The sequence below is a fragment of the Kogia breviceps genome, chromosome 6, assembly GCF_026419965.1.
Source record: "Kogia breviceps isolate mKogBre1 chromosome 6, mKogBre1 haplotype 1, whole genome shotgun sequence".
NCBI lineage: Eukaryota > Metazoa > Chordata > Mammalia > Artiodactyla > Physeteridae > Kogia > Kogia breviceps.
This window is the reverse complement of record NC_081315.1, coordinates 22000954-22028857: the sequence shown is the minus strand read 5'-3', so window position 1 is coordinate 22028857 and position 27904 is coordinate 22000954. Positions and strand designations below refer to the sequence as shown.

The window sequence follows — 27904 nt, the reverse complement described above, 5'->3', positions numbered from 1 at the left end:
ACTCTCAAATACCTCCCAGCTCTGATTTCTCACTCTCTTTGTATGTTGTATACAGTTTCCTGCCGTAGCTCTCAACTATGAGAAACACCCTTCTCTTCAAATAATTCTACGATTTTTAAAAGCTGATCTTGTTTCCTTTCCCCTAAATTCACCTCCCCTTACCAACTGCCTCATGACAATCAGCTAGCACCATCCCTGAGCCTACTACCCATGTTCTTAATCATCTCCAAAAAATCTTTGACTTCATACCCAGTCAGTCATTCATAAAGCTGTATTGTCTACCAGATGAAATGTGACATTAACGTGAGGACACGTTACAATCTGTAAAATAGTACACAGGCATGAGGTGATAACATGAGTTCACGTTCAGATGACCTGACCAGGGTCACAGAGAAGGTAAGAGCTGCACCTCGAGCCAAGCGACCTGCCATTGTCCTTTCCACTGCACTCCACTAAGCATGAAATTAAAAGGAGCCAGTGATATCTCACTTTATATAGTGCTTTAGCAATTTACTACCGATTTGCTTTCTAGTATGTCTATTATCTCATTTGACATCCTCCTACAAAAAGTGTTCAAATGAAACACTTTAAAAGTTCAGAGTCTTCTTGGTTTCTGCCTGGGATTTTTTCGAGGCTGCATTTGGTGGTTGGAAAGGAGTCGAGAGGATGAGAAGTTAAAAAGAGAGGAAAGGGAAGCCAAGCAAAGAAGGTACCTGTAAGGCTCCTGAGGAGTCAGAGGAATAAGGGGAGCCTCACTCTTGCCTCGGAGAGCTCCGGCTGGGCGGGACTTTCTACCAGGATCACCGAGATCGCACTTGTTTCGGGACGCTCCTCCCAGCCCGCCCAAGGAGCGCACCTGAAGACGCCAGAGGCCTGGGGAGATGCAGCGCCAGCTGAGCGCGGTTGTGCGCCCTTCCCTACGCGTCGAGGGCAGGGCTCAGACGGCCAGGTGCGCGGCCACGACTTTTGGGGTGGAGGGCGGCTTCCCAGGGGCCGAGCCAGGATGGGGAGGTGGGAGGGACCTGGCTCCCCAGGGCACACCCCTGCCAGTGCCAGGAGACCTGGGGTGGCTCAGCCCCCGATCGCCCGCGACGTCAAGTTACCCGCAGAGGTCAGAGGGCACCGCGCGGCCGGCCCAGGCGCGGGGGGAGGGCAGGCAGACGCCGCCAATTGGATTCCGCCCCGCCCCTCCCCGCCGCCCGCTGCAGCCCATCGCCCGGAAGTCGGAGGGGGTGGGTTCGCTGCCCGGGCGGCGCAGGAGTCGGGAGTCTGGGAGAGCTTCCACCTTCGGGGCTGGAGCCCTGCTCCCCTTGCACCGGCGCCTGGCTCCGCGCTGAGTCAGGATGGTGGGACTCGCAGCCTCAGACGTGCCCCCGACCATGGCGGTCAAAATCTTCTCGGCTGGAGTGGCGGCCTGCGTGGCGGATGTGATCACCTTCCCGCTGGACACGGCCAAAGTCCGGCTACAGGGAGGGAGCGCGGTGCAGAAGGGGAGGTGTCTGGGGCAGAGAAGGGACCCCTATTGTGTACGCCCCTTTGATTCCGGCTTTGGTTTAACCGTTCTTTTTCACTTTTAGGTAGAGCAGGTGGTCACGTTAAAAAAAGTTTGACCTGTCACAGGACGGATGCTTTAGGGTAGGAAACTGGAACTTTTCCGGGATTAACTAAAGAAGCAGGAGGGTCATGGAGGATGGGTTGACCAGGACTATGCCAAACCCTCCCGTAGTTAGGGAGCACTAGGTGTTCTAAGAGCTAAGAATATCAGCCTCTCCCGAGTTCCCAAGCCAGGCTCTCTCTCCTTGCTCCTCTGCTTAGACAGGCGCATCTTCCCATCCTACTGCCTTAGGGGTTCTGAAGAGTCCATGAGGATGCAACAGTGCGGTGGGAATGCAGCGGAATGTTCAAAGTAGGCATAGTAGCCGGATTCCCTCTCCTCCCCCTTTCTGTACATGGATAGATAGATAGATAGATAGATAGATAAATACATAAGGAGAGATGTTGCTGAGAAGGGAAAAGGAATTGAAAATAGAACACAATGCGAAAAAAATCTTGGCTTACGATTTCTCCATAACCTGATGCCAACCTTTGTTTTTTCCTCACTAGGTAGGACTCCCCTACTCAATTTTTACTTCCCTCTGACCTGTACCTTTCTCATTTACAGCTCCAATGCGAATGCCAGACCTCCAGTGCTGTTAGGTATAAAAGTGTCCTGGGAACAATCACCACTCTGGCAAAAACAGGAGGGCCAATGAAACTCTACAGGGGGCTGCCAGCTGGCCTCCAGAGACAAATAAGCTTTGCCTCTCTTAGGATCAGCCTCTATGAGAGCATCCAGGAGTTCTTCACCACAGGGAAAGAAAGTAAGTAGGGAGCATTCCTGGGAGGGGAAGAAGTCAGAGAGACATGTCCTGGGCCCAGCTCTGGCCACAAAAAGGTTACACACACAGGGTGGCGGTCTTCATAACACATTGGCAAGCAAACATCAAGGTTTGAACACACGGGGCAGAGAGGGAAGACATGTTGGTGAGGAGGGACAGGTGAAGCCAGAAAGGCAGGAAAGGGCCAGATCACAAGAGACCTTGCAGGCCATGCTAAGGAGCTTGGATTTTATCTTTAAAGTGATGGGAAGCCATTGAAAAATGATAAGCAAGGGAGTAACACAAACAATTATTTTCAAAAGATCACTTTGGCAGCAGTATAAAAGATATATAGAAAAGGGGGAAGAAAGGGTATGATAAAGCAACAGTCAATCAGAAGAGAGGTCAGGGCTTCCCTGGTGGTGCAGTGGTTGAGGGTCTGCCTGCCGATGCAGGGGACATGGGTTCGTGCCCTGGTCCGGGAAGATCCCACATGCCGCGGAGCAGCTGGGCCTGTGAGCCTTGGCCGCTGAGCCTGCGCATCCGGAGCCTGTGCTCCGCAACTGGAGGGGCCACAGCGGTGAGAGGCCCACGTACCGCAAAAAACAAACAAACAAACAAACAAAAAACCAGAAAAAACCCGACTAGTTTACAGGTGTTATTAAAATGCAAGAAACTAAACCCCCTAAAATGAGAATCCCATCCACATACACAAGGCACATAAAATCTAGCACATCTAGTCTTTGACTTCACTTCTCCAGGTTTGTGACACTGTGCAGGCTGTCTGGGCATCGTGGGCGCCTCTTAGCAGAGCGTCCACAGCACTAACGGGTTTGCCAAGCATATTGAAGAGGTCAAGTGGGTGGTAGGTTTCCGTGGGACAGTTTGCCGAAAGTACAGTCGAAAAGGGCACATGGCACAGCTAATATTGCAGAAATCAAATCAGCATCACTGTCTGGTGCCAAAACAAATTCTTGCACTTACCCCCTCCCTCATCCATGGCATGTATCCCCAGCACCTCAACCAAATCGGGTAACTTCCAGAGGGTCATTCACTGCCAGCCCGTGGGGCGTGCTTTCGCAGTCCTCAGCCTCATTGGACCTGAGGCCTAGCTTCCTTCCTCCCTTCCTACTGGGATAACACAGCTTCCCTGGCCTCCTCTTTGTCCTGGTTTTCGGCACTTACTTCTGGTCTGACAACAAAAGCATCATTGGCTGGCTGGTCTCCTGGAGCCTGATGTATCCCAGCGCGGGGTGGGGTGGGGGGTGGTTCACTTTTGCCCTCTCCCTCCAGGCTCACACCCTCCCTTGCATCCCCTGCCTCATGAGCTCACCCTTTTCACAGCTGAACTTTCTATCAGTTCAGGATAGATAAGAAAGCTTGTAAATACTGTAATATAGTTATTAATATTTGGAAGGCGTTCATTCAGTGGACAATGAGAATTAACTCTCCCAAGACAAGTAAAAGTTAAATCAAGTAATTGATTTGTACATCGACTTAACCGTCTTAAGCCTTTCAAATTAAACCAGAAAGTTGTTATGTAGGAGTTTTTAAAATGACCTTACATTTGATGAGATACCATGAACTCATAAACTCATGTCATGTGATTAGCACCGTGAACTCATACCATGAATTTTTTAAGGCTTTTATTTTTTTATTTTTTTGCGGTACGCGGGCCTCTCACTGTTGTGGCCTCTCCCGTTGCGGAGCACAGGCTCCGGACGCGCAGGCTCAGTGGCCATGGCTCACGGGCCCAGCCGCTCCACGTTATGTGGGATCTTCCCGGACCGGGGCACGAACCCGTGTCCCCTGCATCGGCAGGTGGATTCAAAACCACTGCGCCACCAGGGAAGCCCCTATCTTTCTAACTGTATTAATAAATGTTGGACTGGATTTTAGGTGTCACATAGGCGACATGAAAGTTTTAAATTATGTTGCTGTTTGCTAAAGCAAAATAGCAGACAATTTTGTACATGCAAAACAGTTGAAGGGCCGTGGGGAAATGTGTACACGTTGACCTGGCTTCCTGTGTGTATAAAAGTCAAGGTATTGCTGGCATTCAGCGTGACATGACAGTACTAAACATTTTCCATTAAAGTCTTTTATTTTAAAATTTATCGAGGGGAAAATAAATGACTTTCCATCATTAAAAAGAAAAAATGGGGCTTCCCTGGTGGCTCAGTGGTTGAGAGTCCACCTACGAATGCAGGGGACACGGGTTCGTGCCCCGGTCCGGGAAGATCACACTTGCCGCGGAGCGGCTGGGCCCATGAGCCATGGCCGCCGAGCCTGCCCGTCCGGAGCCTGTGCTCCGCGACTAGAGAGGCCGTGGCACTGAGAGGCCCGCGTACTGCAAAAAAAAAAAAGAAAGAAAAAAAAAAAGAAAAAATGTGGGCCAAAAGTGAAGGGAATTATAATCATATGATCTTGCCACTTAAAAGATGGTTATTATTAAATGCTCGGCTCCTGGCCAAGCATAATGAAAAAGGAGTACAACCATACAGTAATGAAAAGAACTGCTGTATTTTCCATATGCAAGACACTGTGTTAAGTGCTGTATTGATATTATTTTAACTCAGACAATGACTCTTTGAGGTAGATACTATTACCTCTATACAGATTAGGAAATAGAATTAGAGACTGAGAAAGTCCTTGATGAATAAATGTGATTGATCCATACTTTAATTATAGGAATAGGTATGAGGCTCCAAGACTATTTGTAGTTTTATTAAATGATATCCGTCTTGAGTAACCTAAGCTAGTTTTTCAAAATTTCCAATTAAAAATCACTTTATCAGCTTCTTTCTTCTTCTCTTTGTCCCTTTTGTGGCCTGTTGTAGCCTGACACCACTTGATGTCTCAAACTGGGGCAGTTTGTTCACTGGGCTTTTCCTAAGATCCCTAAGTCCAGTAATTAACATTCTCATTGCTGGAAGGAAAACTAAGCATCACTGGTGACTGACTGGTCCCTCCACCCAGTTGGGAAATACTGGAAAATAGAGCTAAATATAGGAAAGAATTAAGCAAATATAGGAAGGAACGAAGCTACTGTTTAAGTAGGCATTGTGTTCTTTTTCCTTGAAATTTAAAAAAAAATTTCAGTCAACTTTGAAGTCTTCTAGCCCTACTATGATTTAGTACATACTTAGTACATGACCACCACATGCACAAGCATTAGGGAAGTACAAAAGATATAATGACACAATAGTATTAACCACTGAACATTAAAAAGACATATATAGATGCATTCTGGGTCTTGATTCTTTTTCTTTCTTTCTTGACACATCTTTTTTTTTTTCCTCTGGATAACAACGGCTAGTTTAGGAAGCCAGGTCTCAGCGGGCCTAACGACTGGCGGTGTGGCCGTGTTCATTGGGAAACCCACAGAGGTAGTGAAGGTCAAAGTTCACGCGCCGAGCCATCTACGTGGTCCCAAACCTCGCTACACTGGGACTTACAATGCTCACAGAATTATAGCAACAACAGAAGGCTTGACGGGGCTTTGGAAAGAGAACTCACTTCAAGATGGATTTTGTCATCATTAAAACATATATATCTAATTAGCACCTTATCATATAATGAAGCTATTCAATACTTTCTTTTCTTCCAGGTTCTACTCCAAATCTGACAAGAATTGTCATCATCAGCTGTACAGAGCTAGTAACGTATGACCTAATGAAGGAGGCCCTTGTGAAAAACAAATAACAGGTAACTTGTTTTTTTTACATGGCAGCTCTGCACATTTATAATTTCATCTTGGAGTTTCTCCAGCCATATTATACTGAATCCCTTAACTGTAATAATTTTCTCTTTTAGAAAAATAGGCACTTTTGAACGATAGATATACTATAAGGAAAACCCTAAGTTTTAGAAGTTTTGTTGCAACCTTTTTTTTTTTTGCAACAAAACTAAGATGCAACTGTATTCTTACATCAGCATTACTCTCATTTAATACTAATATATGGGACTTCTGTTAGCATCTTATTCTTATAAAGCAGAATTCAGGAAGTGAGTCATCCTCCACTATATCCAGATGAGCTAGTTAAATAAGGAGCTTCTTGGTGGATTCATCCAAAAAGTAGAACCATTGGATAGGTTCCCAAAAATTTTATTCTAACAGGTTCTGGAGACATTGAAATCCTCCTTGGACAATGACTTTAATTCAATAAAAAAGTATTAGATGCCTATATATCAGGCATTATGCCATACCTTAAGGACACAGAGAAAGGTGGCAGGTTATTTTCCTAAAGCACTTACAATCCACTATGCCATTTACTGTTTGCCAACTTTTTCTAATGTGAGTATAACCTTCCTTACTGTATTTTATGTAGGTATGTATGTATTTATTTATAAGGCTCTCTTTTTTAAAAATTTATTTATTTATTTATTTTTGGCTGCGTTGGGTCTTCGTTGCTGCGCGCGGGCTTTCTCTAGTTACGGCGATTGGAGGCTATTCTTCACTGCTGTGTGCGGGCTTCTCGCTGCGGTGGTTTCTCGTTGCGGAGCACGGGCTCTAGGCGCGCGGGCTTCAGTAGTCGTGGCATGTTGGCTCAGTAGTTGTGGCTCGTGGGCTTAGTTGCTCCATGGCATGTGGGATCTTCCTGGACCAGGGCTTGAATCTGTGTCCCCTGCCTTGGCAGGTGGATTCTTAAGCACTGCACCACCAGGGAAGTCCATTGTGTTTTATTTATTTATAAGAAATCCACATTGACCTCCTGCTATCAACAGGTTTACAAGGATCTGATAGATAACTGAAAGTCTGGGCTTGACCTGTCTCATGACCCATTTCAGATGATGTGCCCTGTCACTTTGTGTCCGCTGTTATCGCTGGATTTTGCACAACGGTTCTGTCCTCTCCAGTGGATGCGGTGAAAACCAGATTTGTTAACTGTCTACCGGGACAGTACACAAGTGTGTCCAACTGTGCAATGAGGGTCCTTCCTAAGGAAGGACCATCGGCTTTTTTCAAAGGGTAGAATGTGGTGTTCTGTACCTGTAATATGTGTTCAGGGTATCTGTGTGCTATGGAACGCTATCTCATCTAAACGATTGACAGTTAGCTGACCAGCCTTAGAATGTGCAGTATACTTAGTGTCTACTTTTCTTTGCCATAAATTTCTCCAATCCACCAATTCCACTGTGCCAGAAAATTTAAATCTGTGATAGTAAAATTTTCTCAAGCTTGATCAGAGGCTCATTCAAAACCAGCAACCTCTCCCGTGGTCTCAATCTATTGGAAATGTAGACAGTATTTTGCCTTCTCTGGGCAGCAGAACTATAAAATAGAGGGAAAGCATAATAGAGAGCTATGAGAAAGCAAGATTTGATTTTTACTATTTTAATTTAGTGGACTCAATTTTTTAGATTGTATTAAAGCAAAACGAGAGAAAAATCATTCTCATTGATCAAGAAAAGTGATATAGAAAATGAGGTAGTTTGGGCTTCCCTGGTGGCGCAGTGGTTGAGAGTCCGCCTGCCGATGCAGGGGACGCGGGTTCGTGCCCCGGTCCGGGAGGATCCCACGTGCCGCGGAGCGGCTGGGCCCGTGAGCCATGGCCGCTGAGCCTGCGCGTCCGGAGCCTGTGCTCCGCAACAGGAGAGGCCACAACAGTGAGAGGCCCGCATACCACAAAAAAAAAAAAAAAGAAAAAAAAAAAAGAAAATGAGGTAGTTTAATGATTACACTCACCTAGAAACCAGTATTGTTTCTAGGGAATCATATTTTCCCATAAAGCTATCTTTTATATTATATTATATTATATTATATTATATATTATATTGTATTATAAATTACCTTCTTAAGAAAATATAGTATGAACTATTTTATGGATATACTCAATAAGGCTTATACTAGAGGTAAAATGAGATTCCACAACCTTTAAAAGTTGTAAAGCAATGCCTCAAACCTTATGAAATAAGCATAAATGCACCATACGTGTTATACAAAAGGCTATAATTCAATATAATCTGTATTTATGACATATTAATACAAATGGAATATATTGTAAAATTAACAACATAGATATATCAGTTATCAACCAGTAAATATTTAACAATTTTACTTTTTTCAAATTTAAAACCTTTTGGGGGGGATACATGCTACAACACGGATGAACCCTGAAAACACTGCTAAATAAGATGAGCCAGCTACAGAAGGACAAATATTGTATGACTCTACTTATATGAGGTACCTATAGTAGAGTCATAGAAACAGAAAGTGTAATGGTGGTTACCAAGGGCTGAGGGGAGGGGGGAGTGGGGAGTTAGTCTTTAATAGGTACAGAGATTCAGTTTGGGATGGCCAAAGCTTCTGGAGATGGAGGGTGGTAATGATTGCTCACAATGAGAACATATTTAATGCTACTGAATTATACTATTTAAACAAATATATAAACATATACATGTAATATGGCTAAAATGATAAATTGATGTATATTTTACCACAGTAAAAACACACAACACACACATATCCAGGAGTCAGGAGAAATATGTTAAGAGACCCCACAAAATATTTGAGGGTGACTTTTATAGGCCAGATCTCTAAAATATCTATCCAAGGCAGATTTAACTATGACATCTTTTTCTCTGGGAATATTTCATTGCTGCAGATAGGCATTCAAAAATCAGTTATTTGGTCTGCACAGTTTGGCAGAATTCTTAAAAATAACAAGAGCAACAGCAACAACAAAATGCAATTAGATCCTTGACAATCCCTCTTAGGACAAGAATTGCCAAGATCTAGACAGCACTAATTTCTTGACCCTGGAAAATGGTCTAATTACTCATCACTTTGCTTTCTCCACTTACTTCCTCTTTTTCTAAACTATTAGTTTAAACTCTTAGTTTTCTACTTCCCATTCAGAAAGCAAAGCAAAACAAAAGTTCCTCTCCCTTCAAAAAAGAAAAGATGATAAGGAGGAGACAAGCTTTGGTTTGGTTTGGTGGGATCATATTTGTATAGATGTGATCGTTTGGGTTTTGTTGTTTTGAAGGATAGGGCACCTGGATGAAACTTTAGAATTTCAAGCATTTTTCTAGATTTGTACCTTCCTTCTTGTGACTGGGATCCTGGAACATCATTGTGTGTGTGCTTTGAACAGCTGAAGTGAGAATTGATGAAGTCGAGGCAGACCATGGACTGTGCTACCTAATCATCTTCAGAGAAAGGATGGAACAGACCAGTGGGAATCTTTGCTAACTGGATAATTTTTAAAAAGCAAACAAACCTATTCACTTTATTTCACACTAAAAAGATAAGAAACTCTGGACTATTTTTTTCAAAGGAAAACTAATACCCATTCCTTGTGACTTTTATTCTCAGTGTTTTAAGGAAGGGAAAGCAAAACATTCAGTATACACCCTGGCAAATGTAGTGTCCAGATAAGTTACTACATTTGATTGACCATTTAATGGGAGAGGGAGTTTATGATTGAGTATGAAGGTCTTTAACAGGTTTTAATTATTAATTCAAACTGATGGAAAAGGAAAACTGAGTGAAATGCACTTTATAAACACTTAAAAATGAAGTTATCAAAGAAAATACTATTGTTTCCTTTTTATTTATTAACCCAGTTGTCAGTTAATACATTCAGTAAATAATTGCTAATACCTTTTAAAGTTTGCCTTTCTGGATCTATGTCTAACGTAAGAGTTGAAGTTCACCTAGATTACTTTGCCCAAATAGCAAGGGAAGGTCTTTAGAATCAATAAACTCACTTTAAATAGTATTAGTAGAGATTTTTAATTTTTAGAGTCCATATTTTATGGCTTCTATAACAACTTCTAAGATACAATATTCATTTGGGCATTGTTGTTAGAATCGTAGTATCTATTCTAGAATCAGAATTTTGGAGCTAGAAGGTACCTCTGATAAGATAGAGGAACAAACTGAGATGAAAATTAATCTTCACAGCATCTTTCTAGCAAAGCCAGATTCATCATTCACATCTGTAGTAACTTTCATCTTGTCTACAAACTGAGTGCAGAAGAAACAGGGAAAGAATAAACAAGGACTTAGTGTTAAGACCAGGCTCAGCCTTGTCTTAAGCCGAAAACAAGGTGTGGCCGCAGAAGGGCCAACAAACCCACAGGATGTCAGGCATCGTAATCAGCTCCACATTACATTGACTGTTGTGCTTCTCCCCCGTCGACTTCTGAGGTTTCCCTCCTGCTTATTTCCCCCCGGTTGTTAACTGTAAAGTGTCTTGTAGCAGATGCCCTAACATCCAGCACAGCTCACTCGGCTCTGACCACTCCAGTGATGCTGACCTGACTTCCTATTGTCATGTCAGCACCGGTACTTTTTAGGGTCTTCTTCTGGCCACCAGAGACATCTCTGCCCACCTGTGCATGGCACACTAGAAGAACAGGGACAATAACACACCAGAGCAGCCCTGGACCAATAACTGATGGGAGTTGGCGGTGAATATCTCAGGCCCCTCATTGTCAGGTGGAATCCCTCCGAGCGATCAAAACCCAGTTACACACAGAGCTATTTGGCTTACTTCTAAAACCATTTATGGGATGACTTCAAGTCCCTCTCTCTGTTCCCCACTCTCTTACGCGTATCTCCTGGGATCACTTCCTGAATGAATTACAAATCTTTGTCTCAGGGCCTGACTCTGGGAGAATCCAAACTAAGACAAAGCACGACCTTAGAGTAGCATGTTTCTTTCAAGAAGAAGGAAGAAAACATAAAACTTCACTTGCTGGGATCCTGGTCGGGCAATGGGCAGTAGTGACAAGTCGCTACCAAACTTTAGTCAGGCTCCTCTGAGTTTTTTCTACTAGGTCCTGTCCTTGGGCATGTCCTCAAGAGCCCGGTTTTAGCCAGAATCCTGCTAAATTGGTTTAGGCAGAATCCCTCACCCTCAACATCTGATCACTATTGACACCAAATTCCTCATCCCTGCCCTTCATACCCAACCACCAATTCTTTTAGATGTTCTATGTACACACTCGTATCATCTATAAGCAATGACTTTTCTTTCCATCCACTTGTTTTCCTGCAGTATGTGGGACCTCTAGCACAGTTTTGAATTTATTTGCTGTAACAGCTTGAATGATTTGCTCCTTATCCCTTCTTTTTTTTTTTTTTTTTGCGGTATGCGGGCCTCTCACTGTCGTGGCCTCTCCCGTTGCGGAGCACAGGCTCCGGACGCGCAGGCTCAGCGGCCATGGCTCACGGGCTTAGTTGCTCCGCGGCACGTGGGATCCTCCCGGACCGGGGCACGAACCCGTGTCTCCTGCATCGGCAGGCGGATTCTCAACCACTGCGCCACCAGGGAAGCCCGATCCCTTCTTAATGGAGTACATTTCCCCGCTCTATTGATGTTGGACTTGACCATGTGACCTGCCACAACTAAGGGAATGCTAGTATACATGATGTGAGCAAAGGCCTGAATGTGTTTGAGCAATTGGGTTTATTCTTGTGTTTCTGCCACACCATGAAAAGAGCATGCCTCAGGTAGCCCACTGACCTCAGATGAATTAGTCACATGGAGCTGACCGGAACTGAAACCATGGCCCCAATTTAAGGCCAGCTGAATCCAGCTGAGATTAGCAAAACTGCCTGACTAGCCTACCCATGTGTGAGGAGGAAATGTTTTTTTTTGTATGCCACTGAGATTTTTTTTGTGGTTGGTTGTTGTACATTGTTATCGTGGCAATAACTGACCAATACAAGTGGTGACAGAGGACATCCCTTCTTAATTCTGATCCCAATGTTTTACAATTAAGTATATTTGCTATAGTGTATTTTATAAAGATGCATTTTATAAAATTAAGGTAAACCCTTTCTATTTCTCATTTGGTAAAAGTTTTTAACATGAATGGATGTTGAATTTTTATCAAATGCTTTTTCTACATCTATTAAGATCATCACATGATAGTCTGATGAATTGCAGAGTGTACACTAAATTATCTGGATGAGTTTGTGAAAACTAACATTATTTTATTTTTAAATGTGTTAACTCACTGGTGAAAGCCATATAAAACTGCAGGTTTCTTAGTGGAAAGGTTTTTAGCTGCTGAATCCATTTAACAACTCTAGGGCTTTTTGCTTCCCTATTTGTTCTTGGATAGTTTTGTTTTGGTAAGTTGTATTTTTCTAGAAATTGTTATATTTCATCTAATTTTCATAATTTCATAACAAGGTTCCTCAATATATTTTCTTTTCAATATCTGTAGGATCTGTAGTGATGTTTCATATTTCATTCTTGACAGCATTTATTATTTGCTTTCTTTTTTGTTTATTTGCCTCACCAAGGTTTAACAATATTGTTCTTTTCAAACATTTTATTTTTGTTGATCCTATTGTATGCATGTTTTCTTTTCTATGCATGTAAGGTCTTGTCTTTAATATTTCCTTCTCTATTTTCTTTAGGTTTGTTTTGTACTTCTTCATCAAACTCCTTGAGATGATTGTTTTGTCTTTAATTTTTAAGCACTTCTTTTCTTATACATTTAAAGCTATAATTAGTACTAACTTTAATGAGCACACACACACACACAGAGGAATGATTTGCAGCTGTAAAAAAAATACGGAAGCTATGTATTAATATAAAAAGAGATCTATGATACATTGTGAAGCTAAGAAAAACATATTGCAGTACAGTATGAGTTATTCCTATCCTTTCTAAGAACGGGGGTGGGGTGGGGATGGTAGCTTCTTTTCTAGCCTCATAATCAATTGTTCTTATCCAATAACATCTTAAATAGGTAATCAGTGGATGAGTTAAAGTCACAAAAATAAAAAAAAATTTCTGTATATTCTGATTTACTCTATAGGAACATGATTAAAGGATTAAATAAGGAAAGTATTATTTCATGAACATAAATGACCTAAATAAGGGATGAGGAAGATGTGAAGCGAGCAGAAGTATTAACAGAAAGGCTTATAACAATTTCAACATGTTTTTATTTGCTCACAACATTCCAGACAAAATGACACCGCATTTCAACTATTGCTTTTACATAAGAAGTTAATTGGTTTATCCAAAGTAGACAAAAATCTATTTCTTTAAGTTGCCAACCAGCACTCTTTCCCCCGGGGAAAGCTACTGCTTAAATATTTTTTGAATACTTTGTTTAACAAAAGCATAGACTCGCCCTGTAACAGTAATGCAGTAGTTGGGTCTTACCTGCACTACGTTTAACACTTTTCTTATCAAAAGCTGAGGCCAGGAAAAAAAACCAAAAACAACTCACTCATGATTTTTCTCAGATTTTTACCAATTCCCTTAATCTTCATTAAAAAAAAATTACTCTGTGGAGAGGTTCATAAATATGAAATGGAAATTAAGCCTCCCCAGAAATTGGGTGGACCATTTATCCTGAGAAAATAGCTGCTGGTCCCCAATCATTAATTCAAGAAGGATAATAAACACTATTGCCCTCCAAGCCAAATTTCTTCTCTTCTGTGCCAAGATAACATGTAATCTCTTTTGCTCTGGCAATGAGCACTCCACTTTCACACTCATGTAATGCTTCTCTCCTTAGAGCAAATCTTTGACCAAGTTCTATTTCACTGAATGCAAAGGGGAGAAACAGCACATAAACAATTATGAACACTGGAATAAAAATGAAGAGTACATGTATTTCGCATAGAAAAATACATACAAATCCCAGTTGCTCTTAAAATAGAAAAAAATCAGGACGGGCATTTTTAAGAAAAAGATTCTGTTTTCTAAATTGTAAATGGTGCCAGTAAGACACTGATTTTTATATCTAACTATATCACCATATTTATATATAGAAAGGGGTTGGTCTAGGTTCGCTGATATACCCTGATTTCTCTCAATTCTTTAAAGATTGTCTTTCAGAACATATTTAAACTGCAACCATTGTAATTATATTTTTAGACTATTCTTATCACTGGTTCACTCTTCAATCTGGCAAATACAAAAATTCATTTCAGCACTGATTCACTTTTTTGATGCTAAAACAAACAATTTTCCTGCTACTTCAATTCTATCACTACTTTGTTATTTTATTATTATAGAAACAGGTAAGATTCTAAATATGGATTTTCAGACTACCTAAAATTCTAACATACATATGTTGAAAGCAAGGAAAAGTAGGAAGGCAGACACAATTATCATATTTTTCTTTTCATGTATGTCATTATCACATGAAAGTCAGAAGGCTCCTGTTACATTCTAATTTACAACTGGTGACACTTAGCTTGGCTTTCAAACTATCAAACCTCAGAATCTGTTGGTGGCTTTTAGGCCAATTTGCTGTAGAATTATCTGAAATGGTTACAGATTATTTTAAGCAAAAACAGAACAATACATTATACAAACAGAGGTGGACTTAAATAATATATTATTGAACAAAGTTTCTAATAACATTTTAAAAACATTATTAAAAAGTTTGTTTTACTCCCTAGAAGGGGAAAAACTTAATTACTTGAAAAGGTTCCTCTTCCATACTTGAATCATTCTTTTATTAAGCATACAGACAAAGGTTTAAATCAGTTCAAGACCTCATCTGTTAAAAGATTAAAATATAAAGGTAAACGTTTTCTAAAACTAAAAGACTAACAATTGCTTTCCATGTAATGGTAAACACCTTGATAAAATGAACTTTAATGGTTAATACCTGATCCTTATCTCATAGAACTCTGGCTGGATGATAAAGCATAGAAAACATTTAAAGAAGTTAAGATACTCCCAAGGTTGAGAAGTCTCCTATAAGAAACCAGTTTTAAAGTTCCTATAATACTGAAAAGCATTTCGCCACTATTATAATAAAATGAGCCCAATTTTTAAGTTTTATCTTGTTGAGAAGAGAATTTTAATGCACGCACTTTTAACATATGTGCTAGACAACACTGCCATTTTCCAGTTGTTTATTTTTTTTTTAACCACTCTTCTCTTTGGCAAGTTTAAAGAGAGAGGGTTGTCAATAGACATAAACAAATACTTGAAAGTTTCAGGTCTTGCTATATCACATAAAAGCCAGTCCTTAAACACTTGATATATACCATTTTAAACGTGTGCTAACTATCCTCATGTTTTAAATTAAATTATGTGTTTAATAGGCTGCTTTCTGTAGGATTTAGGGAGAATTTGGTAATCAGATGAACCTATCTTTAAACTTTTAGTTTTGCTATGAGTACAAATGTCTAAAACACACAAAGAAGAAATCGTTCCTGTTAGAATCTCATCACTGTATAATCCTTGACAGCACTTGCTGCTCTCCTGAGATTTTCGGAGAATAAAGCTATACAAAAAGCACAGTCGTCATCCTTAGGCTACTTTAGAATCCCACTGACTGTTAACTCAAAGAATACCCACGAAGTCCATACATCATTATCTAGAAACACTGGAGTCAAAGCAAAGAGAAGCAAGACTTAACAGTAAGTAAAATAAACCAACGATGTTTAACTGAGATGTTTACAAGCTTTGTTTTTCTCTTGTTAAAACTCAAAGACAGCTTTATTGAAATAGCACCTGTTCTTTGAGTATAATCAAGATTTTCTTAGCAAATGCACCTCTTTTCATAAACATACATCCATAGAGAAGCTTCATGAAATGCCCTCATACCAAGCACTAACTAAAAGTTCTTCTCGCTAACTGATAAAAAGCAAATACTGAAGATGAGAAAATGTCTTTAAGCTTTAAAATTCCACTGTGATATTTCAGTGTGGTATTTAAAAACAAAAAAGCTAATCGCTAATACTGTCATTCCCTATTACATGACATAATCAGAGAAACCGAAAAGAAGGCCATAATTCTGTCTTCTCTGACTTATCTATATGCTCCTTTTGTTCCTGTGAGGCAACGGTATGACGTGTGATTGAAATGCAAACAAAGAAAACCATGAAAAACTAATCTCTCTGTTAATTAACCTACAAATAAAATAAGGCAAAGAAAATTAAAAAACAATCATTTTCAGACTAAAAAACAAAAAACCTTAGGAGCTCTGAAAAGATACCAACTTGACAGCTATAATACATAAACATGAAAACTGATTTTTACACATTTTAATCAATCAAGTTAATAAAAATACCTGATTTGTACTTTTACACTAAATGGGTTAAGTCCCAAGTTCCAAACTGTAGTTCACATGACTCTACAGAGGGGATCTTTGGAAGGATAAGGTACCTTTGGAGGACAGTGTATAAACAAGTGTAAACATACACTGATTGTCTACTAGCTTTGTTAAATAGAATTTCTCAAACATTTTTGTAGGAAATTATATATAAGGAGTGTAATTGATCAGATCATTCCTATTACAACATATAAATTCTGTTGTGTGTGCAAAATGTGGTAGAAATAGAAGATACTACGGATGATTCATATTTTTAAAGTAAGTGATACATTACAATCCAGTAAGAGTCCTTTAATCTTTTCATGAAACTTCTCTCTGTACACGTTGAAATACATAATACTTTCTGGCTTTTCTTCAAACCAAAACTTGTCAAATTCATACACAAGATAACCTGCAGTTAAAAAGAAACCATAAATGCAGTGCTCAATAGTGAAATCACATCCAAGCATCTCATTTTAAAGGTATATCCTAATCCATATTAGGATTCAATGATCAGAAACCATCTTAAACTACTAGAAACCTGAGGAACTTTATAAGAAAAATTTTTGTATGTTCAAAATAAATATCAATTTCAATAAGATATTTAGAGTACATATACTCTTTGTCTCAAAAAAAATCAACAAAATGCCTCAAATTTAAGAGAGACTGTCAAAAGATACCTTGAGAATAGGAAAAAAAGGTTATCCCCAGAGACCCCTGAAACAGAAAAATGAAAGTACAAGAAAATGGCTAAAGTATAGAAAAGCTGTTTTCTACTTGATTTATAAATCTAAGTTATTTCTGCTTTTTTCAATGACCTATCATATAAGCACCTTCCCTTTTAGAAAAGAATACGTGAACTCGAAATAGACTTAATATTTTTGTTTTTCAATATCCTTATTACAGTAGCCAAATTAACACTCAAAATGTTAAAAGAATTTCAGATAAATGTGTAAACAGACATATTTACAAAAAAAAAAAATGTGAATTTAAAACCGCTCCTAAACCCTATTTGGATTCAACCAAATGTATCTATTTAATTATTTAACAAATGCTTCTATCGTCCCCGCCATGTGCTCATTCACTCTCACAGCAATCCTGTGATGCAGTACTGTTATTCCCATTTCTCTGGAGAGGAAACAGAAGTGCAGAGAAGTTAAATGACTTGCCCAAATCACATAGTTTGCAGGCGGTCTCTATTATGTTGCAAATTAGACTTTGTTTCCACCAGAATCTCATTTCCCCTTCTGAAAAGCTGTTCAAGAAGGGACAGAAGTGACTTATTTCAGATAAATGGGGGGGATAAAGCCAGTGACTTTACATAAAAGGGTGGCTAGGCTATCTATCATAATTGCCTAGTGTGAAATAAACGTAAATTCAATTTTAAAACATTAGTCACAACGCAAACATTAACAGGTAAGAACCATGACATTTCAACATTGAAAGAGCACTTCATAAGAAGGTCCACTGAAGAAAGATTTCAGATTAATCCCTTCATATATGATGAAACAGATTTTTGTCAACCAGGATATGTGACAAAATCAAAGAATAAGGCCTCTTTCAGCAGACAGACCCCATCTGCTTCCTGTTCCCCAAAGACAAGCTGAGAATGGTAATCTTGTAACTATTTTTAACTAATATTTTAAGTCTTTCTTTCATTCAAAATTTATTTTGTGTATACATTACCACAACAGTACATCTACAGAACTTACTCATCCATATATAAACTGAGCCTGTGTTCTCCAGCACCTTCTCCCCAGTAGCCTGATAGGGTGGTGCAATCAAAAACTTTGGAGATTAATGTTCTCGGTAGGATGAGAAGTCAGACATCCATCTAAATGCTATAGAATACAACTTGTTTTAGTATTTCTGGCTATCAGGTTTTAGCTGTTTACCATTCCTTTAAATTGCTTTCATTACCTATTCAAATGACTATATAGTCTAGAACAAACTGCTCGAGTAAAATACTAGAAATTTCTTGCTTCAGAGTGAGGTTGTTATAATGTAAACTGGTGTCAGAAAAAGAGTGACTCAAAAAACTGAGACCGTAATGGCTAAGTTGATTTAATGAGACATGAGGAAACTGCAAGATACCAAACTTCTAGGATGCTGGCAGGGCCATACATGGCATCAGACTCCTAAAGCTTGCCATGCAGTGATGGAAAAGAGTTGTTTCCATAAAGCACCCCTATTGCCCTTTTGACTCGAGGAGTTTAAAACACCAGACTCAAGAGAAACACCATAAAAAATCTCTAAACTTACAATTCCCTGTATGCTTCTACTGCCCCTAACCAAAGCTGCAGGGATGCTTGAGGTTTTCCCACAGGGATTAAAACAGAAGAACCACAGCAACAGGGATTAACTGTAAACTGGTAAGAGGGGTCTTACTGGGGTGACAAAAATGTTCTACAACTGGATTATGGTGATGGTTGTACAACTCAGTAAATTTACTAAAACTCATTGCATCGTACACTTAAAATAGGTGATTTTTTTTTTTTTTTTTGCGGTACACGGGCCTCTCACTGTTGTGGCCTCTCCCGTTGTGGAGCGCAGGCTCAGCGTCCATGGCTCATGGGCTTAGTTGCTCCATGGCATGTGGGATCTTCCCGGACCGGGGCACGAACCCGCGTCCCCTGCATCGGCAGGCGGACTCTCAACCACTGCGCCACCAGGGAAGTCCAAAATAGGTGAATTTTATGGTATATAAATTAAACCTCAATGAAGCTGTTACTAGTCATAACTTTTTGGTTGTAAATTTGAGGAGTTATTTTTTTGGAACCACCAAGCCAAAGGTCAGTGACTTCCCGGGATGACAGTGACTGCGTGCTTACACGTTAGACGTACAAAAGGTGACAACAGAGCCAAGGAGCTAAATTACCACTCACTGCTTCCAGCCTTGCCCACGGAGAACAACACCAACAGAAGAGCAGGAGAGACAAGGGGGAAACGGGAGAGGGACGCAGATCACAGGGAAAGAAAAAAGGTGAAACCTAATCTCTTTATATAGTTCTTTCTTTTAGATAGAAACTACTATCTTGGAACTGATTCATACGAATGAATGGGGCTCAGTCCCCCAACCAAAAAAGGTAGGTATGTTTAAAAGATAAGGTTTCACATTATTTTCTAGTCAGAATATGCCCCTTGTTAGAAAAGCAGAACCTTAATTAAGATATGAAACTTTATTGGTAAAGGGTATGAAAATCAATTTTGAGGGGGAAACTTCTGCGTAAAAGATGGATGTACGTACGTACGTACGTGTGTGTGTTTGCTTTAAATGTTTCAAGAAATTTGAAAAACATAAGCTTCATTGTTTTCCTGATGATCCACAGCTCTTATGGATATGACTGATAGAAACAAGGCAACTAAGAAGGTCCTATAATGACTTTTCCACCTCACATATTACTTTGATGCTCTTCCCGGTCAGGAGCCAAACAAGATGCTGGTGTTGAGGGCATTGGAAGCAACAGGATCCAAAGATGCTCCAGTTACCCTTCTGCAGGGGAAAACAATACTGCACAGAGGTCATTTTGTACTGCTTTCCTGTCACTCTCCTGTATTTATTTAAATATGGTAAAATGCTTGATTAAGGGGAGGGAGTTTTTTGGTTGTTTCTTTTTATGTTTGTTTTATGTTCAACAGGCAGCACTACACAAGCATCTATTTCATACAGAAAACAAGTATCTGGAGGCAGTGAGCAAAGTCCCAGGAGTTTAGGCACTATGCTCAAGTCAACGAGAGGTTTAGGAGAGGAAATCAAATAAGACTGGTGGGGGGAAAACACAGTTCCCCAGTAACAAGATGAAAGAAAATGACTAGATTTTCATTTTAAATAACTATACCTTCAACGTGGAGATTTGGAAGAGGGTCATCAATGAAAAACCAGGGAAAAGGCTATTACAGTAACGTAGTAACAAAGGACTGATGCCGTGCAGTTACAATGGGATAGGAAAAAAGACAAGTGCAAGAGAAATTTAAGAAGTAGACAAACCTGGAATTAGGGATTAAGTCAATGCAGGGGAGGTTGTGGGAAAGAGAGACCTGGATGACTCCTTCAAGAATGGAGTTCAAGAAGTTTTGATTTGGACACTTATTATCTAAGTAGTTTCCTATATGCTAGTTTCCTATGTCCTACCTAAAGACACAAAAAGATCAAGAAAAAATAGAGTATGAAGCCAAGCTAGAGTTGAATTCTTTGCTTCTGAGCAATATCGTCAGAAGATCGGTTCATTCAATTAACCTTCAGCGTTCAACCATTATCACAATAAAAGTTAATGGAGGGGCTTCCCTGGTGGCGCAGTGGTTGAGAGTCCACCTGCCGATGCAGGGGACACAGGTTCGTGCCCCGGTCCGGGAAGATACCACATGCCGCGGAGCGGCTGGGCCCGTGAGCCATGGCCGCTGAGCCTGCGCGTCCGGAGCCTGTGCTCCGCAACGGGAGAGGCCACAACAGAGAGAGGCCCGCGTACCACACACACAAAAAAAAAAGTTACTGGAACAACGGTGATATGACTGCTTTAGGAACAGTTATTAAATACCCCCAACCTAACACAAGAAAACCTGGCCTTGAAATAAAAGGGTGTGTGTGTGTGTGTGTGTGTGTGTGTGTGTGTAAGGTTCCTTTAAATTTCCTTACAAGAGCAACCAAATGATCTGTCCTTGACTCAACAGCATTCATTAACCAGTATACAAGAAGAAAAGTTCATTTTATAGTTGACTGGAAAACAAATGTCTACAGAAAAACTGTATAAATCCTACATTTGCATACATATCAAAAACTGCCTCACTGAATTTTTTAAATTAGCAAATATATAAACTGAAGTACAAGATACTCTTGGATACCCATCTTCCATTATCTTCCTGTTTTTGAAAGATCCTAAATAGTAAAATGACAAGTATAAGTTATATATTTGATAAAGGTATTATATATAATACTTTCCTAAGGATTAAAAAATTCTCTTAGAAATTTCTCCTTTTAACTCATTTCAGTACTCACAATAAAACTGGTGAAAGTGTTCCATTGTTGGTATACCAGGAACAAAATTGTAGAGGTGAAACTTCAAAGCTTCACTCTTCAGCAAGCTATAAGCCATCTCTGTAAGATTGATTCCAACTATTGCATAAGAATACCTATGTCAGAAACATTACCAGTTATCCCAGCTAGCCAAAATAGCTCATAAAGTAAATTTTAAATTATGCAAGGAATTAGTAAAAAGTAACTTTGATCCATTTCTAACACTGTATTGATTTTACAAAAATTTCTACATAACTAATTTTTGTTCTTCAAAGGCTGTTGATTTTCTGGATATTATCTAAGATATGAAAACAAAGCTCTGGCCACATGAATATCTAAAACCAAAATCATTTTTTAAAAAATTAAAAAGTACTACATACACCCTCATTGATTTCTAAAATATACTGAGTAATCTGATATTTTCTCCTCCATTATCAGGGTATTTATTTTTATGATGTAATAGTGTTATAATGCTTTTTCAAAGATAGGTATCATTGGAATACAAAAATAATGATAAAGCTAATAATATGATGTCAATTTGCATTTCACTTCACAAGTTTCAAAGCTATTTCTCATTTTCTTATTCCCATTTCAAAGCCATTTCCTATATTCCTATTTTCAAATCTATCTCTCAGAAAATTTTTATAAGGTCCTTATCTCCATTTTATAGATAAACTATACCTTGTGCTAAAAATATATTGAATTACATACAAAATTGGTTTATGATCTCATTTAGCCATAAAATATCACGTAATATTCTTTATGAAGTTCTTATTAACTAGAATAACCTAATCTTTAAAAATACCCGGAAATACTTTCAATTCAAGAGCTTATGGTTTCTTTAACATATCCAGCTTACCCTAACTTTGGATGATTTGAACGGGAAAGAATCTGATGGGCTTCACTGGTATAATTTTCACTGAAATACCTGAAAAAGTTTAAGAAAAATAATGAAATTAACATGTCATTCAAATTGAAGATATTCAGAAGCAATTTTAAAAGCTACTGTCAAAGTGACAGTCTTATTGCCAAAAGCATCCCAATCTCCATCTCAAGTCACTTCAGTGACTCCGAGATGCTTCTGAACCAAAACTTAATTCTGAGCTATCAGGACTATCTAGTACAGGACATGGGCCCTTCGCTAGACTCTGAAGTATTTTGACAAATAAATGATCTAACAAGAGACTTTTATCTATTTTAAAAGAAAATCTAGAGTTGTTTGTTTGTTCTAAATTTTCTATAAAGTAGTCATTGTGTACCTGTTTACCTGTTAGGACACTTCCTTTCACCTGAGCTCATTCCTTCTGTTGCAACTTGAGTCTATATTGCTTAATGCCACTGTCAATGCAATCAGAAGAAAGTCAATAGCCTTCCTTTGGCACTAAAAAAAAAACCACTCCTTGATCAGTGGTGTAACTAAAATACTGGCCACAAAACAGATTAGCAGGTACAACAGAGAAATATATAAAGGTTCATACATATTGTTGGCTTGTACTAATGCAACCTCTGCGAGTTCTTAAAGATAGGGACCAAATCTATTCAAACTTTGGATCACCCCATAATGCACTGATACTCATACACATACGATGACTGGCTGGATGTTTATGTAAGGATAAGAAGTAGAAGTAAAAAATGGATTTCCGTGGTTTACCTAAATTTTAGAAGGCACAGTCATTGACATTTTCATAAAGCATAGAAATTTCTAACCAAATGTCCCTCTATTTTTCCTTCTGTTAATTAATACTACAGACTTCCATTTTTCTTCATTGGCTCTAATTCTCAACCCATTTAAACAGGGATTGTTAACTTAGAAGTTCATGAATGAATGATCATTCATGAACGAAGGAGGATCCATGAATCACTTTAAATTATTCATACATTTTCTGTGTGTACACTTTCTGGGAAGAGAATATACAAAACTTTCATTTGATTCTCAAAGGGATCTGTAAATCCCCAAACAGAAAAAAGTCCTGTTTTAGTGCAACGCTTTCTTTACATGTTCTAATTTTCTACTTTATCTGGAGGCTGGCTCTAAAATGCCCTTAGTAGACTATTTATTTCTTTTTTTTTTTTTGCATGATACTCAATACAATTCAGTATTATATTATATTTCAATAATCAAGCTACTTTTAAAATATTCAATCTGTAACACAGAGAAACTTTTAATTTCCTTGCTGAACTTACCTAGGAAATCCCTATGTAAACAGTATCTAAGGAAAATAAGCATCTATGTAATAAGGAGACCTATTCCTTACAATAATCTGCACTGACTTACTTCCCTTCTTTCCTTCCTTCCTTCTCCTTTCCTCCTTCCTGCCTTCTCTCCCTTCCTACATACATTTTTGGCCTTAGCTTGTATATTTTTCCTTTCTGCTTCTATTTCCTCATTTATTCAGATTTTTCCAGTCTCTCTTCAATTCATTTTCTGTAAAATATCCTTTTTATTTTATACCTGCCTGAGCATTCATTTACCTAAAACATAGTTATCTATCAAACTACCAGCTGTCCTTCAAAGCAACAAAATATTTCAAGAGATTTGATGACAAAAGGCCAAGAAATTTTTAAAATTCATTACACAAAGGTATTTGAACCGCTTGCCTGCTTCTTGACTGTATCTTTATTTTGATCCTGAAGAGTTATAGCTCCATACACAGGACAACAAACATAATTATAGAGAAATTAGAGCTGATTTTATGTTTTCAAGCATCTCTAATACATCAATGGCAATCAAATAATATATCTGAATCTCGGTCATTTTTAAATTAGTAGATACTAGCTCTAAATAGAGTAAAAATATCTGCAAATCATTTAAAGGTCTATCAGAACTCCTTACCACAGTCTTGAATCAAATTCTATTAAATTATTTAAATTTTAAGCTAAATTAAATTCTCTTCTGGCAAATGCTGAAAAATCTTGATTTCTGAGGAAATGAACCAAAAGAAAGGTTACTCAACAAAAGTTAAGAAAGGAAACATCAGAAGAATGTGTGTGTGTCTAATTGAGTTTCAATTATCTGTGTAGTTTACAAGTACCAAGAAAAAAGATGGTCTTTAAATGCTAAAAACAAAAGATCCATGTGTTCTGAACAATAATGAATTTTAAAATATTTCATAATTTTCCCAAGTGAAAACAAACTGCATTTATTCTAATTAAATTCCCCAAATGGAAGTTTCTGTTTATCAAAGTGGAAAACTGGCAATCTCATTTTCTGTAATTATTATTATTATTTAGACAACTGTGTTTTATCTTTGAAAAGTACTTGCATGGAAAACTTTCATGCTCGTACAATTTAGGTATTACAGTAAATGAAATACTTTTGTAACTGGAAAAAATTGTACATATTGAAGCCCTACTGTTATCTTCTATTTTCCCCCCATATGGCCTTATCCATAATGACCTAGATATCTTTTCTGAATATTAACATAAATTAGCTCAGTTTCAGGACTAATTTTTCACAGTAACAATTATCCAAACTTTCTTAATGGTTAGCGTTCCCATTCTAGGCATTTTATAGTCTATAAATCACAATTCAAGGACAGACCCAAACACTAGACTATCTTCATTTGCATATTCATATCTATATTCATCTTCCAGTTTACTTTCTAAAATAGTTTTGGCTATCAATTCTGATTTTAGTTACATATTTTGAGATTTCATACATGTGCCCAAGCATAAATATTAAAGAAGAAAAACAAGAGACAGTTCATATAGACTCTGAAAAGTCAGGGATTTAAATTACTTGTCACAGATGGCAAAGAAGTGTGAAGAGGCTTTATTATTATCTTATCTGGTTATACCTCCTAAAATGAAGTCAGAGAGCCAAGAGAGAAAAGGCAAGAGGATAAAGAGAGTAAGAAAAGAGTACACACAAGTCCTTAAAAGGTATCAGAAAGGCAGTCAGGAAGAGAAAGAAAGACGCAAGTATTGGTAAGTAAAGAAATCACACACACACACACACACACACACACACACATACAGCATATGGCTTATGTATTAATGGTGTTGCCAGCACATTAGTAAATACCTTTAGCACAGCAATTATTAAAATTCAGAGATAGTATAAAACTAGATTGAGTCTTACTAAAATTTAACAAGATTAGAGATTACATGTAATTTCATTTAGAGAATTAAAGAAAGTTTATTTTCACTTACACAAGATTGATTAATCCAAGTATTCCCATGCCTCTGAAGTCTGTTTTGGGATCATCACCCTGGAAACCAATGTCAGCCCACTGCTTGGAGATTCTAGCCTTCAGTTTTTTCGTGGGCATTAGAAGATTCCAAAGCTGTACAAACATGCTTCCATATTACAAATAATAGTGATGCTCTTAATTTACCAAGACATTTTTCTTCTCATAGCTGATATACTGGTAAGTCGAATGCTTTCAATTAAACAACTTTTGTAGACAAATCATAGGCTCAACAAAGACTATATTTAGAGAACTTTTCAATTAGCCTAAAAAATGTAGCATACTTATTACAATTTAAAAGACATACAAAGAACAGCAGACTTTGAAGAGGTAACAAATACACAGAAATCGAAAACAATGAGATGTCTTTACTAAGTAATACATATATACCACAATTAGTAAACTGCTTCCTTGAGAAGAACACAGTGCCAGGCACTTGGTCCTTGCCTCAAACACTATATGCTTAAGTAGGCTCTATACTAATGGCGGGTGATTATCCTTAATCAGAAGGAGAATAAGTCTGAGATAGGGAGGGGATCATGGAGAAATAACAGATAGTATTAAAACCTATATGATCATTATTTTACAAATTTTCATAGTTTTAAAAGAAAAAGAATATGACTTGGTTGTAAGTAACTATATTCCTTAAGATTGAGGATTTAAGATATCAAATATTGGACAGCGGCAAACCAATTAGTGCAAAGTGAAGTTTAAAAAACGTAATCAGTCATTTTCTAAATTCAACACCACAAGTCATCAGACAAAAGACTTACAAAAGTTGATAAGAAAGTTTGTGAACATTTGCAAAACAAAAATCCTTGCTTTTTTTTTTTTCCCCCACTTCACTACCATTTCACGCACTGCTGGGTAAAGGACCCCTAATGAAAGGAGTATCCTGTTACCTGGAATGAAATATGAAGACTTTGTGACCTTACTGTAAGACAGGGTCAGCACTCTGGCCCTGAAGCTAATTCAATCATTAGGCTGGTTTTATCTGGTCCCTTCTCTCATTACTCACACATGTACCTGCTCTTAGCGTCTCTCCATGAGCTCAGCAAGGGTTTGATTATGCCAAGGATGAGGCCTCAGTGATGTGGTGAGAGACAAGGTAAGACCACTAAAACTCAAAATTCAGCGTGCATAAACATCAAATTTCGGGGTTCCACCCCTGAAGACTCTGATTTCGTAGGCAAAGGTGGAACCTTGGATTCTGAATATTAAACACTGGTTAACTTTAGTGAAGGTGGCCCTTGGACTGTACTTAAAGAAACACAGATCTCCTTAGCCCCTTACCCTGCTAAGCATGTGTGAGGCTGGGTGAGTCACTGCCAGCAACTGGCTCTTCACCTCTGAATGAGTTTCATGGTGAATCACCAAGATGAAAATTCCCTTGACTCAAATGCTAGGACTTGGGTCTTAACCTTTCTCTAAAGGGAAGGTATTGTGTAGAGAGGGTCTGAAGTTAAGGGAATAATGATGACAAGGAAGCTATAAAGAGGTCAAGCCTTAGTGAGTGCCAGGCTCTATGCTAACACTTGAAACATAAAAATTCAATCCGCAGCAACAGTCCTTTGAGTAGTTTTATTATCCTCACTGACAAAAGTTTTATTTTTAATTTTAAAATTAGGTGAAGTGTATATTTATCTCCTCCTGAAAACAAGTTTTGTTGTTTTTAAACTTGTCTCTTACTGTTACTTGAATACTCTCAATGTTTGTTTCTTTCTACAGCACTTTTAGTTTATAACAAACTCCTAACACTAGGTGCCATGTGCTATTTTCCCTAACTATAACCATTTAAAAATATAATTAGAATAGGTGAAGTGGATGGGCGGCTGATTCAGCTCTATTTCAGAATTGCCCTTTCTAAAGCAAATGACTTCATCTCCTCTAGGCCTTAGAACTAACTTTATCCCTACAATAAACGTACTAGATCGGATGATCTGGTAAGCTTACTCCAGGCCTGGTATTCTCTAATTTCAGCATCTCACTGGCCTCATGCATTTTTACTTCAGAAATAAGTAACAGGAAGGTTCTAAGTAAATTTCTTTACTCTCTTAATTTTTAAATCTATTGTGGAAATATTTGGCACTTTTCATAAATCCCAAAAGATCTGACATAATAATCTGAAAAGGGACATCTATGTTCATAATTCAAGAGTAAGCTGAAAAAATGCCTAATTTATGTGAGGATTTATATAAAAAGTAGGGGGAAAAAATCTGAAGCTTGTGGACTCATACTTCTCAGTTGAAAAGATCTCCCTTTATAAGTTTATAACTTATTTCAGAATTAAAAGCATTAAAATAAAATTT

At 38.4% G+C, this 27904-nt stretch overlaps 2 protein-coding genes across 4 annotated transcripts in view; one reads left to right on the top strand and one right to left on the bottom strand.

Annotated features, from left to right (window-relative positions):
- Positions 1 to 1238: 1238 nt before the first annotated feature.
- UCP1 (uncoupling protein 1) lies at positions 1239 to 7658 on the top strand. The gene is made up of 4 exons (XM_067035571.1): positions 1239 to 1457; positions 2162 to 2360; positions 5968 to 6061; positions 7141 to 7658. Exons 1-4 carry the CDS (start codon positions 1344 to 1346, stop codon positions 7331 to 7333), a joined length of 600 nt encoding a protein of 199 aa, XP_066891672.1. The 5' UTR covers positions 1239 to 1343; the 3' UTR covers positions 7334 to 7658.
- A 5598-nt stretch (positions 7659 to 13256) lies between these two features.
- The window catches only part of ELMOD2 (ELMO domain containing 2), a 45187-nt gene continuing 30539 nt past the window's right edge, over positions 13257 to 27904 (bottom strand). For 2 of the 3 annotated variants that reach the window (XM_067035569.1, XM_067035570.1), the window contains 4 exons: positions 25558 to 25691; positions 22265 to 22333; positions 21388 to 21521; positions 13258 to 16806 (listed from right to left, as the gene is read on the bottom strand). In XM_067035569.1, coding sequence (XP_066891670.1) covers positions 16661 to 16806; positions 21388 to 21521; positions 22265 to 22333; positions 25558 to 25691 — 483 coding nt within the window. In that variant the 3' untranslated portion in view covers positions 13258 to 16660. Of the gene's footprint in view, positions 16807 to 21387; positions 21522 to 22264; positions 22334 to 25557; positions 25692 to 27904 lie in introns of all 3 variants that reach the window. The other variant, XM_059067526.2, reaches the window with a different exon arrangement.

Excerpts from the sequence above, each read along its gene's own strand:
- UCP1 (XM_067035571.1), top strand. The coding sequence starts at position 1,344 with ATGGTGGGACTCGCAGCCTCAGACGTGCCCCCGACCATGGCGGTCAAA. Across the intron at positions 1,458-2,161 it reads TCCCGCTGGACACGGCCAAA|CTCCAATGCGAATGCCAGAC; the intron begins GTCCGGCTACAG and ends TCTCATTTACAG. Across the intron at positions 2,361-5,967 it reads CTTCACCACAGGGAAAGAAA|GTTCTACTCCAAATCTGACA; the intron begins GTAAGTAGGGAG and ends CTTTTCTTCCAG.